Source organism: Budorcas taxicolor, chromosome 14, assembly GCF_023091745.1.
Source record: "Budorcas taxicolor isolate Tak-1 chromosome 14, Takin1.1, whole genome shotgun sequence".
NCBI lineage: Eukaryota > Metazoa > Chordata > Mammalia > Artiodactyla > Bovidae > Budorcas > Budorcas taxicolor.
In genome coordinates, this window is record NC_068923.1 from 70,401,102 (window position 1) to 70,419,418 (window position 18,317).

Below are 18,317 nucleotides of genomic sequence, written 5' to 3' on the forward strand. Positions count from 1 at the left end.
GAAGAGCTGACTCACTGGAAAAGACCCTGATGCTGGGAAAGATTCAGGGCAGGAGGAGAAGGGGAAGGCAGAGCATGAGATGGTTGGATGGCATCACTGACTCAATGGACATGGGTTTGGGTGAACTCCGGGAGTTGGTGATGGACAGGGAGGCCTGGTGTGCTGTGGTTCATGGGGCTGCAAAGAGTTGAACAAGACTGAGCAACTGAACTGAACTGAACTGAACTCTAGCAACTTAGTACAGGCACACATAAAAGTATAAATTATGTTCAATATATCCAGTCACTCAGTTACTATCAACTTAACATTTCTGCTCACTTATCCACAAAATACAATGTAGAAAATCATTATGTCCTGGAAAGTCTATCCCCATTAGTCAGCTTAAAGCTACTGCAGGGAAAATGGTATTGACTTACCTTAAACCAATAAGAAGGAAAGTCATCACAAATTATAGAGAATCCAAGAATCAGAGTGGGAATTAGCATCACTCATCCAAGAGCGCCTGTGGGCTAAATTTACCCACTCCCAGTGGAGAGGGAGATTTCAGGCCAGCAGAGTCATAGCTACTTAATTTTGAAGTCATTCATCCTTCTCCCCAGACTCCGATTCTGTGTTCACCAACAAAGCAACTTTCTGATTATAATTTGGCTTTCTGTGTGAAACTCCCTCCAAGGAGAACCTGAGACTGGGCGCCCTATTTTGACTGTAAATGGAGACCAGACATAAGTCTCCCTCGGTTTTTCAAGTTGTGTGTCTGCCTCTGAGAGGCTGAGAAAGTGATCGGTTTAAAACTTCAGACCATATCTTGAGGGTCTGGTGAATTCACTCAGGTAACATGTTCCTACGACTCCCCTTGGTAACCTCTCACCTTGCTTTCCCCTGGTGAAACTCATGTCCACATGGGCTGCCTACAATGTAAAATGCAAATTCCCAGTTGGAAATTCTACAATTTGTGTGATGAGTGACTTTTAGCTCGACATCTCCAGAGTTTTAAAATGTAAGTTTTTATGTGATAATTCAGCATTAGAAGCTTCCTTCAATGTTCTGTTAGCTACAAGGTCTATTAATTATTGAAACAACTGAAACTTGAGGGTTTAGTTGTATGTTTCGCTCTTGCTGAAAAGTCTCTGCAGAGTGTATTTGTAAACTGTTTTGGCACAGTCATACAACAGTACTGTTATTCACTAAAAATATATGACCCTTACAAAATAATAATGGGACAGTACATGTCCTTAGGCGCAAACACATCATATTTATATGGAAAATATATTTACATATGTATCTTCAAAATATTAACTAATATTTATTATCTATTTAATAATAATGTAAAATTTTGTTCAGAGCCGGTCTCAGTCCTAGTAGCATCTCATTCATAGAGAGATTTAATCACCCATTATATGTACTGTGGGTAGAGAAGATTCTTAAATGAGACTCAGGCACAAAAGCGGTAACACACATGGATTTGAAGGGAGTATTGCTAGATGACTTTGATGAATGAGAACAGAGGGATATTAGGCAGAGTTAGAGAGAGGGGAAGGTCTCAATCAGAGAAGACTTTGAATATCAAACAGAGGCTACTGACAAACTTAACTATTTTGAGTCCTGAGGAGCCAGTGAAGGAGCTGAGCAAGTTTGCGTTTTTTCAAAGTATCCAGATGGATATGAAAGCGGCATGTCAGGTCCATAGGAAATGAGCAGATGTGAGGGAACTACATTAGGCAACTACTGTGTTTTGTTCACTAGTTTTTGAATTCTAGACAAATATTCTTCAAAATGTTCTCCTTGGATAGTGTGCAAAAGTACTCTGAGATGCGAGTTGAAACCATGCATTCCTCAGTCTAGTGAGTAGGTCTTTTTCACAGATAACCAGGTGATTTGATGTATGGGAAACTGTTGTAGAGCCCATAATATAGGTCAAATTTTATATGAGAAATCTTCCTAGAGAGTAAAGCAGGGTTTTGAAGAATGCCATATTTGAGGTTAAACAGTTGGGGTTTTGAAATTAATTTTAGGTATACTGCCAGAATGTAGGTCCCTCAGGGCATGGTGACATTCCATTTGTTTAATTTGCTGATATATATTAAATGTTGAGAACAATTATTGATACATAGTATGTGCTCAACAAATATTTCTTTAGTGAATACATAATGATTAATAAGAACTTGGATTTTATTGTCAACAATTGCCATCACCCTCTTTGAGCTTAGAATGAAAAATTGGGATGTTGATACCTGAACCACAGATTTACTATAAAAATTAAATAACACCAGAAAAGCATTTAACAAAGTGCTTGTCACAGAGTAAGTACCCTTTAGCACATCATCAATATTCAATATTAACAAAATGATAGAAGCTATAGCAACACTCTATGTATTTTGTTTAGAGATTAATACTTACAGCAATAAAAATAAACCCATTTTCCTTTGGTAGATCTTGCATTATCAGAACAATGTAAGTTTGAGTATATATGGTAAAACAAACATCAAGCACACAAGCTATAGAGAATTTTCAGTTCAGTTCAGTTGCTCAGTCATGTCCGACTCTTTGCGACCCCATGGACTGCGGCAAGCCAGGCTTCCCTGTCTATCACCAATTCCTGGAGCTTGCTCAAACTCATGTCCTTCAAGTTGGTGATGCCATCCAACCATTTCATCCTCTGTCGACCCCTTCTCCTCCTGCCTTCAATCTTTCCCAGCATCAGGGTTTTTTCCAATGAGTCAGTTCTTTGCATCAGGTGGCCAAAGTACTGGAGTTTCAGCTTGAGCATCAGTCTTTCCAATGAATATTCAGGACTGATTTCCTTTAGGATGGACTGGTTGGACCTCCTTGCAGTCCAAGGGACTCTCAAGAGTCTTCTCCAATACCACAGTTCAAAAGCATCAATTCTTCAGTACTCAGCTTTCTTTATAATCCAACTCTCACATCCATGCATGACTACTGGAAAAGCCATAGCTTTGACTAGATGGACCTTTGTTGGCAAAGTAATGTCTCTGGTTTTTAATATGCTGTCTAGATTGTTCATAGCTTTTCTTCCAAAGAGTAAGTGTCTTTTATTTTTTTTTTTTTCATTTGCTAAAAATTTTAATATTCTAGATACTGCCTAATTCTTTAAATCCTGACATTAACCTGAAGAGGTCAATGTCATTATTTTTACTTTTTTATATTTCCTACTTTTTTTTTTTAAGTTTTTAATTTTTTTAATTTTAAAATCTTTAATTCTTACATGTGTTCCCAAACATGAACCCCCCTCCCACCTCCCTCCCCATAACATCTCTGTGGGTCATCCCCATGCACCAGCCCCAAGCATGCTGTATCCTGTGTCAGACATAGACTAGCGATTCAATTCTTACATGATAGTATACATGATAGAATGCCATTCTCCCATATCATCCCACCCTCTCCCTCTCCCTCTGAGTCCAAAAGTCCATTATACACAGCTGCGTCTTTTTTCCTGTCTTGCATACAGGGTCATCATTGCCATCTTTCTAAATTCCATATATATGTGTTAGTATACTGTATTGGTGTTTTTCTTTCTGGCTTACTTCACTCTGTATAATCGGCTCCAGTTTCATCCATCTCATCAGAACTGATTCAAATGAATTCTTTTTAACGGCTGAGTAATACTCCATTGTGTATATGTACCACAGCTTTCTTATCCATTCATCTGCTGATGGACATCTAGGTTGTTTCCATGTCCTGGCTATTATAAACATTCCTCGCAGTAAGTGTCTTTTAATTTCATGGCTGCAGTCACCATCTGATTTTGAAGCCCAGAACAATAAAGTCTGTCACTGTTTCCATTTTTTCCCCATTTATTTGCCATGAAGTGATGAGACCGTATGCCATGATCTTAGTTTTCTGAATATTGAACTTTAAGCCAACTTTTTCACTCTGCTCTTTCACTTTCATCAAGAGGCTCTTTAGTTCTTCTTTGTTTCTGCCATAAGGGTGGTGTTATCTGCATATCTGAGTTTATTCATATTTCTCCCAGCAAACTTGATTCCAGCTTGTGTTTCATCCAGCCTGGCATTTCACATAATGTACTCTGCATATAAGTTAAATAAGCATGATGACAATATACAGCCTTGACGTACTCCTTTACCAATTTGGAACCAGTCTGTTGTTCCATGTCTAGTTCTAACTGGTGCTTCTTGACCTGCATACAGATTTCTCAGGAAGCAGGTAAGAGAGTCTGGGATTCCCATCTCTTTTAGAGTTTTCCACAGTTTGTGGTGATCCACACAGTCAAAGGCTTTCATGTAGTCAATAAGGCAGAAGTAAATGTTTTTCTGGAACTCTGTTGCTTTTTCAAAGATCCAACAGATGATGACAATTTGATCTCTGGTTCCTCTGCCTTTTCTAAATCCAAGTTGAACATCCAGAATTGCAATGGTTCACGTACATTGAAGACTGGCTTGGAGAATTTTGAGTATTACTTTGCTAGTGTGTGAGATGAGTACAATTGTGTGATAGTTTGAATATTCCTTGGCATTGCCTTTCTTTGGGATTGGAATGAAAACTGACCTTTTCCAGTCCTGCGGCCACTGCTGAGTTTTCCAGATTTGCTGCATGTTGAGTGCAGCACTTTAACAGCATCATCTTTCAGGGTTTGAAATAGCTCAACTGGAGTCCCATCGCCTCCTCTAGTTTTGTTCATCATGATGCGTCCTAAGGTTCACTTGACTTTTCTACCCACAGGTGGAGAATTGTACTTGTCTGTAAAGTGGAATCTTGCCTCCCTCCCTTCCTTCTTTTTTCCTCCTACCGACTTCTCTGTCTTTCTTTTGTTCAGAGAGCTTTGGTCTTATAAAACATTTTGTTGAAGGGCTGAGTTCAGAGAAGGGAGAAAATTATGAAAAAGCCAAACATTCAACAAACCAATCTTCTGGGTTCTATTATTCTATTGAATGACTTATCTTTTTTTTTTTTTTTTAACTTCAGGTTGTATTTGAAGGGTCACACTGGGACAGCAGGAAAACAGAGCAGCCTGATCTTGCATGGTGCTGATTTCAGCACTAAAGATGCTGATAATGACAACTGCATGTGCAAATGTGCCCTCATGCTAACAGGAGGTAAGTCCTACGGGGCCATTCTCTAAGTTATGTTTCATTGGTTTGAGGCTTGAGGTTTCTTATCTGTGAGAAAAGACTATGATCTTCTGGTCAGGAAACTTAAGAGCAAGTCCCTAGAGATCATTTTGCTCTGCCCACTAATTTACCACATGTTCTTGTGCAAGACATTGTTAGCATATTTAGAAGTTTGCCTCCTCCCCCAGCATGTATGGTGGGGGTGTGCTAAGCTTCGTTCTGAATAAATTCTTAAACCTCTTAAAGTCCCCCTTATCCTACTTTCTAAATACTCATAATGATCCCTGTGGTGGAATAAACAACAATTTGAATATTCAGTATACAGAAAAGCAAAACCCCAAACTTTCTTACAAAATGCTTTACAGCTGTGTAATTGATCGTTCTATTGACATGGAGTCAAGAGGGAAGAGAGGTGTAGCTAGATCTAAAGTTTTGCAATTCAGACTAGCTATACCAGTGCTTTTACATTATAAGGTATTGACCTCTGCAAGACATTTAGTTGGTATCAGTTCAGTTCAGTCGCTCGGTCATGTCAGACTCTTTGCGACCCCGTGGACTGCAGCAAGCCAGGCTTCCCTGTCTATCACTGACTCGTGAAGCTTGCTCAAACTCATGTCCATTGAGTCAGTAATGCCATCCAGCCATCTCATCCTCTGTCGTCCCCTTCTCCTCCTGCCTTCAATCTTTCCCAGCATCAGGGTTTTTTCCAATGAGTCAGTTCTTTGCATCAGGTGGCCAAAGTACTGGAGTTTCAGCTTGAGCATCAGTCTTTCCAATGAATATTCAGGACTGATTTCCTTTAGGATGGACTGGTTAGATCTCCTTGCAGTCCAAGGGACTCTCAAGAGTCTTCTCCAACACCACATTTCAAAAGCATCAATTCTTCAGCATTCAGCTTTCTTTATAATCCAACTCTCACATTCATACACGACTACTGGAAAAACCGTAGCCTTGAGTAGACGGACCTTTGTTGGCAAAGTGATGTCTTTGCTTTTTAATGTGGCATCTAGGTTAGTCATAAGTTTTCTTGCAAGGAGCAAGCGTCTTTTAATTTCATGACTATGGTCACCATCTGCAGTGATTTTAGAGCCCAATTTAGCTGGTATAGGAGATACCATTAAATAATATATATCACTGAGTAAGAGAGTTTATCCTCTTTCACTTTTTAAAAATTTTTTCTCGCCTTGTGTGTCAAAGAGAAATTCTCAGTTTAGTACTAGCCTATCTATACTTTTTCAGCACTTAATAATTACTCTTCTTAGCAAAGAAGGAGAAGACTCTTCAGCCTCAGTCTCAAGACCCTGGTAAGGCAATAGCATCTACCTCAAATTAATTAAAATGTTTTTAATTTTACTGAGTTTTATGTCTCCCTTTTATTATAGAAAGTGGTGCTGATTTCCTCTTTAAAGGAATGATGTAAACTTTGCATTTTAAAAAGGATTCACAATATTTGATATTTAACAAATCATTGATTTCAAGAAAAATATTCATTAAATATTAATAAAAGTTATAAATGGGCCTGGCAAAAAATGCTCGTGAAGTTGATAAATGACTGAGTGAAGTCTAAGAAACACTGAATTAAAACCTTATGGCAAATGATGTCGCTCAAAATTGTTCCAGGCTCTGGCATAAAAGGAGTTGGCACCAAGCAAAACTGTAAAGGAAGCTTTTTCCCGGTGTCTCTCTTCTCACAGTTTCAGTGTTGTTTCCCTCTCTTAATGGAAGAGTAATCACTCCCACCTTTAACTATTCTTATCCTCTGTTTTTTATCCTGTAACAAACTCAAGCTACTAGAGAAAAAACTCTCTAAATCTGACATTAAACTTCTCCAAATATAGTATTACTATCATTATTATTATCTTCCTTGAATCCCAAACCAACTCTGTGAGAGACACAAGGAGAAAAACTCGAATGTCCATTTTGTACATAAGGAAAACAAAAGTAATTAACTATTCATCATTTTATCCTTAACATCTAGCTTGATAGATTGTGGCACATAGGAACTCAATAAAATATGCATTGCGTGAATGAATGAATAACCATCTTGGAACCCTTGAAGTCACTTTCAGATTTTGAAACCAATGAAATGAATTTTTTTTCTCATTAGTTAAGAAAGCATGAAAGAGTATAGAGGGAACATTTTGGAAAAATCTTTCCAACTTCATCACCATACCCAGGCCCTTCATTACTACCACTACCAAATCACATCCCATTTGGACTCCCATCCACTCCACTTATAGTAACATCTTTTCAACATCAGACTGGCCTTAGCATTACCAAAGCCAGCTTATTATGATTCTGCCTCTGTCATATCCTCCTCCTTAAGCTTTAAAAATGCCATTTTGACATCACATTCAGAAGTCTTTTATATGCAATTTTAGCTGTTAAAAATTTAGAATATTTTGAAAATGTTACCCACAGGTTAGGTTTTGAACTTTTTTTTCCTAAAAGAAAATACCTCTTTTTATTACCTCTGTGATCCTTTAAGTGAGATTATCAGCAACTTTATACAAGGACAAACTGACTTTGATTGTACTTTTTTTGCCCACTTTAATATAGATGTGCACTTCATTTTCTCCATGTCTGTTTTTACAGATATTTTTTTCTTATCAAATAAATACAACACATGAAAGACCGACAGTAAAATTGTTCAAATGTTTACTTAGAATAGTGTTCCAATATGTTCATATTACTGTCATAATAATGAAAATATAGAGCAAAGCAAAGAGGAGAATGCATCTCTTGGTTAATGATGAGAAAACTACATTGCTCAGCATTGTGATTTTATTTCTGCTTCAGATGATTGAACTTTGTCATGTTCTTTCATCCATAATCATTCTTGGACCTATTTCTTACCCATCAATAAACACATATATTGAGGAGAAGAAATTTTTACTTATTGCTTGGGCTGGAATAGTCTAAGTAAATATGTTTCTGTAATAAACACCACTACCCTATCAAATATCCTTTTAAAAGAATCCAGGTCTTGCAAAGTGATGCACTCTGCAAAACTAATATGTGGAATTTAGATAGCTAAGAACTGGGGTACATAAGGGTGAATGTCAATGACAGTCCAGGTAACTTGAGGATTATCTGAAACTTATGTTCTACTTAACTACCCCCACACCACCACCACTCTAGATTCTCTGTCATGGTTCACCTTAGACCCATTTTCTCCATCTAATGATTTTTCCTCTCCTTTTAAAAAGTTTGTATTTTGACTTCTTACATATTTAAAATCATCTCTTAAGCAGATAGATTTCATACTATTTGAAACTAATAATTCTTAGTTCTCTATCATCATCAGTTAAAGCTTTATCTTGTTTATTTATATATTTTCCATTGTTTCCTCTAAAAGAAATTAAGGATAAAGTCAGATTTATTGCCTGCTTAACCGTCCTAAATAGTTTTCTTCAAGTACATGAAGGGATTTTTGTTGGAGAAGGTGGTATTGTTGTTATCCTATCTATCAACAGCTGAAAAACAAGAGATAGGCTTAATTAAAAACAGGTATTTCAGCTAGACAGAAAGTAGAACATTTTGTTCTTCCTTCTTCCTAACATCTTAACTTCCTTCTATTTACATAACATAATTTTAAGGAATAACTGTTAAGAGTCAACTACAATTAGAAAAATGAGCAAGACAGAATAGAGCTTGTATTTTTTGAAGAAGACCATCAACAAAAAGTAAATGATAAATACACGATTTCACATTATAGCAAGTTCTGGGGACAAAATATAGCACGTGATAGTTATTAGAGGAAGGGAAAAGTGACTTTTGATGGAGTTTCCAGGAATCAAAGGCTGGAATGAGTTGCCAGAAGAGATTGTGGAGGTCTAGTTATGGACACCTTCAAGAAAATATACAGGTAGTTATATGAGAGAGTTTACATATGCACGTTCCTATAGTTGCCAGCCTACATAAGATTGTCTCCTACGTTTTCTTCTGGTTCTGTGATTTTGTTATTCGATGTACTCTTAGTGGCTGCAGTAGAGAAAAACAAGTAGTATTATTTTTCAGTTTGGTTGTAGTTCATTGTTAGTGGAAATATTTGCATCAGTAGAAATAGATACCACAGTGTTTTATACCTCCTTTTCCAGACATAAGGTACTTATTTCTACCTTACCAGAAATTCTTCTGTCCAATTTAAAAACTGAATAATTTTTATGTTTTATTACACTGTTGTTATGGGACCATACCATATATTTCAAAATCAAAATTGCCACACACATTTTCTATGAAACTGACCTCTTAATTAATCATTAGAGATGATTTGTTAGTGTGCATTTATTATAAACCAGGAATATCTATGTTCTGTGATTCACTGACCTTAGGAAAATGTGTAAGTTTTGTCCTTAGGTTCCCCCTTTATATAGTATATTACAACAAATGTATATATTTCAGTAGTGGGAGGGATAAATTTAAGAGATGATTATAGGAAATATTTTCTTAGTCTCACAGGAGAGCCCTTCTTGTACCCTCATGAACCCAAGGAAAAAGTCAGTTTTATTATAAACTTAATGTTTTCCCTATTATTTAATGTTTACAAAATGAAAATGTAATATCAGTCAACACATGCTTTTGTTTATATGGATTTATTGTATTAAATATAAATATGCAAAAAACTATGACTCAAATTATGAAAATGAAAACCTTTTCTCATTAGATTTTTACATGCAAAGAAAACATGGGCTTTGGTACCAAATTAGTATTCTTCAAAATATATTTTTCTAAAATTCTGCTAGAAACTATAATTACTCAAGGTTACTGACCAAAAGAAAAGAAAATGACCCCTAACAAAATATGGTATTGTTTTACATTCTTTTTCTTACCTTTTCTTTCAACACAATTTTTTTATTTGGTATCTAATATAAAAGCTATGTAAAAATGTGACCTAACCCTCTGCAGAAAGAATCTGTTGTGGTAGAAACTCCAATCTGTTTTCCCACGCATAAACTATGTCAGTCGACAGACAAGACTTTGCTAAAGCTAACAAGGGATGTTCTCAGTTCAATTCTAAAAGACGGGATAAAGTCATACACATAAATTCTTAGTACACCCTCGAACTTACCAGATGCTAGCAGTAGAGAGTTAATAAATACTTGCCTTGCCTGCGATATAACCTTGAAGAAGGCAAAATGGAAGAAATTAACAGGCTATCTAACTGGTTAAAGTGACAAGATCTTTGGGAAAATGTAATCATCTTAGAGTTTTTGATAACCATTGTCAGATAACTGGCATTCCCTAGGTTTTAAGGCAAACATGTTGAGAGAAAAGATCCATATGGATTATTTAAGATTAACCACAGATATCTACATTGCATTACTGTATTTCAAAGCAATTTCTTATTTAGTACATAAGCCTGTTCCACATAAAAGGTACATTTCTTGAAGGCAGGGACATCATGCTCTCCACCATTGTGTCTTCAGGGCCTAGCATAGTGCTTGTCTCACAAGATGTGCTTAATAAATTTTGGTTAAATGCATGAGTAGGCTATCAGATTCTGAAAGGACATTGTGAAATCACAAATGATCTTGGTGAAAAGACATAAAAATAAATGAATGTGAATATGAATGTGACTTTTTCATGAACTTAGATTTAAAATGCCAAAGTATGTATATGTCTTCCCTGGTGGCTCAGTTGGTAAAGATCCGCCTACAATGCAGGAAACCCAGGTTCAAACCCTGGGTCAGGAAGATGTTTTGGAGAAGAGAATGACTACTTACTGCAGTATTCTTCCCTGATGGCTACTTACTCCAGTATTCTTGCCTGGAGAATTCCCTGGACAGAGGAGCCTGGTGGGCTACAGTCCATGGGGTCGCAAAGAGTCAGACACAGTCTACTGAGCAACCAACACTTTCACCTTCACATGTGTATATTAATTTGCATGCACACACATGGAACAAAGGGATGAATATTAAAGACTAGAGCCAAATTTTAAGAATAACCTAACCCCAGAAGACTAAATTCCATATTGGAAAACTTTTGAGTGTTAGGTTTATAACTTTCGAATAAATGTGAACATTCTAACTGCAGAATTTAAGATTATATTCCTGTTCTCTGGGAGGAAGTTTATATTTATTGGAAAAAGAAAAAATAATATCAGAAAATGTCTCTTAAAAGTTAAATTTGGAAAAAAGTGAATAAGAACTGATAGGCCTATAACACAAGGCTGCCACCAAATCTTAATAGTTGATGAAAATAGCAAAACAATTTTGTTTATATTTTACTCTAATAATAAGTAATATAGTGAATATACATTGCACTCTTAGTGTATAACAGTCATTTCTGCATTATCATAAATGACACACTTATAGTTTAAAGGACACTTCCATTAACCATTCGAAATAGAGATCTTTGGTGAGAACTAAGATATGGAAGACTTAGCTAAGTTGCTTAAGGTCACAGAATTAATGTCGGAGGATTTGAATATGACTTCCAGATAAGCCATTACCTTATCCACTCCTTCTACTGCCATTCTTAAAAGAAACAGCACTCAAAGACAAGAATTTAGCTCTGTTTTACTGTTTGTGGCCCATTTTCATGAGGATTTCCTCACTTAACTAGTTAAAAGTAAAATGAAGTCCAAGGGAGGAAAGAGGCAGTAAGAGAATACCTAAAGGATTAAAATGAATTCAAGATTACCAGCCAGGATAAACAACTTTCTATCTATGGAACAAAAAGAAGAGAAAGGGGAAAAAAGCCAAGTCCTTAACTTGAAGGGGGTATGGGATGAAATGACAGAAGGAATGCAGAGTTCTGGAAGGATCCTTCGGCTCCGCACACAAGAGCTTGCAGCTGCTCCTTGAGGCTAGTTCTGGGTAGGAGCCGGATTTGTACCCATGAAATCAGTGGGTGATTTTCATGATGGTCCCGATGATCCCTGTGTCATCAGTCAGTTTTTTCAGCCTCATCCTTAGTTAGTGATAAAAAAGGAAGATTCTTATTCTCTGTGCCAGTTCTTTTGCATGTTGCTGATTAGAAAGAAATCCATAACAACAGATAGATCTTTTTATTTTGCTGTACTTTTTACCTTAGAAAAGAAGTGTTGAGAGACATTTTGTTTAGGATCAGAAGAATTTGAGAGTTAGGTTTCCTGACTTTCAAATAAATTTGAACTTCCTGAGTACAAAGTTTAGAATCAAGTTCCTGTTTTCTGGGCAAAGTTTCATGTATTGGTGATAAAATGTGAATTTTCTGCTTCAGAGATAAAAGACTCAAATGATTTTTCAAGGCCTGGGAAGCCCAAGACAGTTATTCTAAAACTAAATTTTAATGAGTTAAGTGTAAATGAATTAGAAACATGCTTCTCAGATTTCTTATTAAAATATACATAAGGTTACAGGTTATGAAGAAAAATGCTTGGCAAAGTTCATCTCAGCAATTGCCAATCTTAAAACATTTAAGACATTTTATCAGTTGTCCCAACAGCAGATGGAAGCTGCCGCTCCCTTCCATCCTTTGCTTTCATTGCTAAATTCTTTAGAGCTTAAAGTGCTTCTTCTAATTAACTTCTTTAACATATTGCTCATCTATCCCCAGGCACTTATAGAACAAAGTACAAAGCTGGTATCGCTCCAGAATTTTAGAATATATTTGATTCAGCTATTTGATATCTAATCGGAGAGGAAATGCAAACCCAGGCATACTCCTTTATGTGTTCACAAGGATACCTTCAATCTACGCAAACTTACATTGTTCTGAGGACCCATGAGTTCATATGGTTAGATTAACCAGGAGTAACCAGGAGCTTGCTGTACTTTTTGCCTGCTTTCTATGAATATGCTTTAAAGCCACTTCTTTTCAGGATTTATGTTAAATGGCCAGGTCATGCTTAATTTCTTCAAAGAGAGGTAGAAAGTGGACCAACTTAAATATTTGATACAAAGAAATTCCTTGTTGTTCCTTGTCAGAAAAAACAGAAAATACTTACTTGCATACAGATAACTCGTTTTGCGAACTTGAAGTTGAGAGTATTTTATAAAGGACTGCTGCAGCTGCTGCTGCTGCTAAGTCACTTCAGTCGTGTCCGACTCTGTGTGACCCCATAGACAGCAGCCCACCAGGCTCCCCCGTCCCTGGGAAGAACACTGACACTACAGCTGAACTTGTCATGAGTAATAATTGCCCTTTCATTTTATTTTTTGCCATCTCTGTTTTTTCAATTGGAGGATAATTGCTTTACAGTATTGTGTTGGTTTCTGCCATACATCAACATGAATCAGCCGTAGGTATACAAATGTCCCCTCCCTCCTGAACCCCGCTTCTATCTCCTGCTCCATCCCACCCCACCACCCCACCCCTCTAGGTTGTCCCACAGCACTGGGTTGAGCTCCCTTTGTCACAGAGCAAATTCCCATTTGCTATCTATTTTACATATGGTAATGTATATGTTTCCAAGCTATTCTCTCAATTCGTCCCACGTTCTTCTTCCCCCACTGTGTCCACAAGTCTGTCCTATATATCTGCCTCTCCATTACATGCAGATTCTTTACCTCCTAAACCCTAGGTAAGCCCATAAAACCCATATTAGGTAGTTAAGTGCCATGTCTTTACAACATGAACACTGAACAACTGTACTCGTTTGAATCCAAATTATTTTCGTATTTCTCTAATTAACCCTACCAAGCAAATAAGTAAATATGTTGGCACTGATGACTTGGTCTTCATTATTAAATGATTCTGATGATCCTGTAAGATCTGATTCTTTTTATTCCTGCTCTAAAATGTATGCCTGCTTCCTAGATAACTTACAAAAGAACATTTAGATAGGCTTTTAGAGGCTTTAATAGTGTAGCATCTTATATGATCTCTGCACCTGTGCTGTGAAAATGATTGATTAGATATTTATGATCCACATCTTAGGAATGAGGAGGTAAGTGACTATGTGACATTGGAAAAGTTCCTTAAATTGTCTGAGCATCAGGGTCTTCATTTCAGTACTTGCCACATAGGGTTGTGTGGGGAATAAACTGAGAAAATGCATATAAATATTTTAGCGGAGTCCTGATACATATTAACTGTTCAAATATCGAATGTTACATAAACTATTGCCTAAGATCCCTTAGCTATTAACTGGTGAAGTCAGCATCAAAGTCAGGGTCTTCTAATTTCTGCTCTGGTGCTCTAGGCTCCCCATTGCCTACAAGAGCACTTTTAAACGTACAATAAAAACCTCCATGTTCTTGTTCCCATTGGTTTTGCCAACCCTTTGTTCTCCAACCCCTTACCCACTGGCATTGCAGCCAAGCCAAGCTGCTGGCAGGCACTCTCTCGTGCTCTGCCAGAGTACGTACTGTCTTTAGATAATCTCTTTCCATCCTGTGAACTCCCACCCATCCTTCAGGATCCAGGTCAAGTGATGAGTGAAACTTACAGACCCACAAACAGGACACTCTGCCTCTGTCCCCAAGATTTTCTTCATCTCTGTTAAATAGCTATCTTCTCATTTAACAGTTTGTTTCTCTCTTACACAAAACTGTATACTCCTTGAAGTCAGGAATTTTGTTTTACTCAACTCTGACCCTATGTCTGTCCATTGGTTAGTGTTTGTTGAACTGATTCTAGGTTCAATTTCCTCCCCTTCATCATGCTGCCACATGTGCTCAGGGTGGCTTTGGTAGACCACAGTCAGAGAACAAGGGCTCTAAATATTTAATTAAACATTTAACCTGGCAGATCTGGTTCTCCTGGTAAAATATTGGTTCCCATTCCTAGAGAATGTTCCACTTGTTCACCTGATGATAGACACATAGACTGGATAAACTATAAGATTTTCCACATTGTTTGAATTTCCACCAAGATTGCCATTTTTCCACCTTCATTTCCTGCAAGTCTTTTCCTTGGCCACTGGATACCACCAACTACACTGATGTTCTTTTAGTTCCTAAACACCAAACTCTCAGCTTCATGGCCTTGGCATGTGCTCTGCTTTGCTTAGTAGAGTCTTTCCCCATCTTCACTTTGCAGTCTTCTCATCTGTCAAGTTTCATTAAATATCAACTTCTTCCATGAACATGAAAAATCAAATAGGTCTCCTATTATTCTCCTTCGTAGCCCCCTGATTCTAACTCCCCCTTCCTCTTCTCTGTTTCCTCCTCCCCTCATCCTCTTCTTCTTCCTTTTGCCATCATTTCCTAATAATCTGTAGGTATTTTATTTATTTGCTACATTTTTTCTTTTGCCTGTTTGTCACATTGGAGGTAAACTCCGTAAGAGTAAGGACCACATCTGCCTTGTTGAGTGTTGTATGACAACACTTCATGAGGATTATAAATTGAATGAATCAAGAAAGAAAAAATGAATACAATAAACTTGGATGTTATATATACAGGTATCTATCAAATATAGCTTTAAAAAAAAAAGATAAACTGGACTAATTCAGACCATAGAGGCTTTAAAAGAAAAAACAATCTGTCAATAAATCTGTAGGCCCTTAGCAGTCATCTGCTAAGCAAACTCTGTTAGGTGTGACACTAAGAATATGGAATATAAACCATGCCTTTTCATTCGTTGTTGCTGTTGTTTAATTGCTAAGTCATGTCTGACTCTTTTGCTACGCCATGGACTGTAGCCTGCCAGACTCCTCTGTCCAGGGGATTTCTTAGGCAAGAATACTGGAGTAGCTTGCCATTTCCTTCTCCAGAGGATCTTCCCTAACCAGGCATCAAACCCGCATCTCCTGCATTGCAGGTAAAAGACTATGTGATTTGATCTTCAGACCCTCTCAGCTTCAGGCTACTCTTGCTCTTGTTAACTTTGACCTATCCATACTGGTCTCCTTTCAGTGTCTCCAAAATGCCTTTCTTCTTACCCGGAACATTTTCCCACTTTACTCGTTAGGAAGGGTACATAAGATCAGTTTATCCTATCCCCTCATGTGTCCCTACTTTTTCTTGTTTCTTTCCAAAGTTCACTGTAGTTTCCCAATGAATGTATTCTTCAGCCTGTGCCCTTCATTGTCAGGCTATGTTCCAACAGACGTCTGCATTCCCACACTCTTCAGAACTCTTATGACTTTCTATAAACCAAACAAATCCACACACTTTTGCTCTGAGTATCTTAATGTAACTTGGAGGATCCTTCTATGATTTGTAGTAGTCCTCAACAATAGAGTAACTGTGCTTGCTTTAGAGACCATGGTGGATATTTGAAAGACTATGAAAGGCTCGTTAACATGATGGAAGAGTGCCTCAAGAAGGTCATAGAAAAGGAGGAGAAAGTTAAAATACTGAAGCAATCAAGTTGAGTTTCATTTTGTCCTTTAAGAGTATTATGGGTAAATAAATTCCCTAATATCAGAATGCCTTTTTTTAAAATATAAATAGCATATTTTTACTGGTTGTACTTACCAAAAAATTTTAAAGGAATTAATCTTAAGAAGAAAAAGGTGGAATTTTACAGTTTCCTCCTTCCTTGCCAAATAAGAACTTTCTTGTCCCCCGTGTTTTGACTATATTAACATCTATGTTGTTTGCATACAGTTGCTAAAACATTAAATACAGTGTCTTTCCAAATTCATTGACATACCTTACTTTTTCCTAGTATGAGTTAGTGATTAATATAGCTTGTTAGGCCTCTAGTATGACTTTATAAATACAACCCAGCTGTATTCACCCTCCAAAATTGAAAAATGAGAACTAGTTTTTCTCCATTTAACTTTTTCTAAAGTTTCTGCAAGATGATGCTCATGTTACAGTTAAACATCAGCTGTACAGCTTTCTCTTTCTTTAGCTATTAGTCCCTTAGGTATAACTCTGTAATCAAAGGGAGGTCAACTGTATCCAAATACAAATATGCCAGAATGTCTCTGGCATAAATCTCTCCCTAAAGATTTTAGTAGTATTACTTCAGAAGAGAGGGGGAAAAGTACTATGTTTTATCTAAAAGCTAAGAACTTAATTCATTTAAAAAATGAAGTACTGAGTTATCCTTGCAGAGAGCTATGTGAGCACAGGATCTATATGTTACTCATCATTTTTCTTTTTACTAAGTTTAGAAAGAACTTTGATAATCACAGGAAAACATGCTGCTATATAGGAACTATGTGGTTACTCTCAATGAATGCTTCCCATATTGCTATAAACTGCAGAGAGGGTATAGCCATCCAAATTCAGTTATTTTCTGGTATCCAGTTAATTTCAGAAGCAGCTAAGGGCCAGTAGGCAAAATTATGAACTACATGGAGGACATTTCTTTCTGTTTAGATGTTAGCTGTCCAAGCTTCTGAACTTCATTGCTAATAATTAATTGTTCTACAGGCTTCAGGTGGAATGCCTCTGAAGGGTTTCATTTTACTTACCCTTTGTACAAATCCAGGCCTGACTAGATCGTATCTTGAAACCCAAATGTTTCCCATCATTACATTGGGAAATGAGTCCCAGTGGAGTGACACTGAAAGCTGATTTTCATGAGAGCATTCCTCTTTCTGATTGTACGCTGTCTGTTGGATGCTGTTTAAAACAATTTCACTACCAGGAAGATATTTTTTGAATACCTCTGATTTGCAAATAATCATAAGTATGAATGTTTCCCTTCAGTAAGTGGCATGAATTTCCAAATGTTCAATTTACTTATGTAATTGTTTCTTCTCCTTCTCTTTCATTATTAACTAATTTTTCAGGCTGGTGGTTTGATGCCTGTGGCCCATCCAATCTAAATGGAATGTTTTATACAGCGGGACAGAACCATGGAAAGCTGAATGGAATAAAATGGCATTATTTCAAAGGGCCCAGTTACTCCTTACGTTCCACAACTATGATGATTCGACCTTTGGACTTTTGAAGGCATAATATCAGTCAAGAGCAATTATAAAAGCCACCAAGAAATCTGGAGAAGCCACCAGATGAGAAACTGCTTGAAAATTTCTGAAGCAAACAATATGGTCTCCCTTCTAGCAACAAGTAGCAGTTATGTGAAGTCACCAAGGTCCTTGACTGTGAATGTGGAACCTTTTGAGTTCACAAAGTCTCTGCTTGGGATGATTGATTGTGTTCATATGGCTTGACTATAGACTGTCATTCATTGTCATGCTTTTAAAAGGGAAGAAACTGTTAAGCTCACTGTGCTTCAAACTACTACTGGATTTTATTTTGGAACTGTGGTAGCCAGATGATAAATATGGTTTATTTCATGTAAAACCAAAAAAAAAAAAGAAAAAAGAGAGAGAAGAAGAAAATGAACAACAACAAAAAGTATACATGAAGAATAAAAACTGGCTTGCCATAATCC

At 37.0% G+C, this 18,317-nt stretch overlaps 1 protein-coding gene across 1 annotated transcript in view; it reads left to right on the forward strand.

Annotated features, from left to right (window-relative positions):
• ANGPT1 (angiopoietin 1) overlaps positions 1-17,870 on the forward strand; it is a 298,845-nt gene extending 280,975 nt beyond the window's left edge. The window contains exons 8-9 of the mRNA XM_052651746.1: positions 4,942-5,072; positions 17,710-17,870. Coding sequence (XP_052507706.1) covers positions 4,942-5,072; positions 17,710-17,870 — 292 coding nt within the window. The remainder of the gene's footprint in view (positions 1-4,941; positions 5,073-17,709) is intronic.
• Positions 17,871-18,317: the final 447 nt, after the last annotated feature.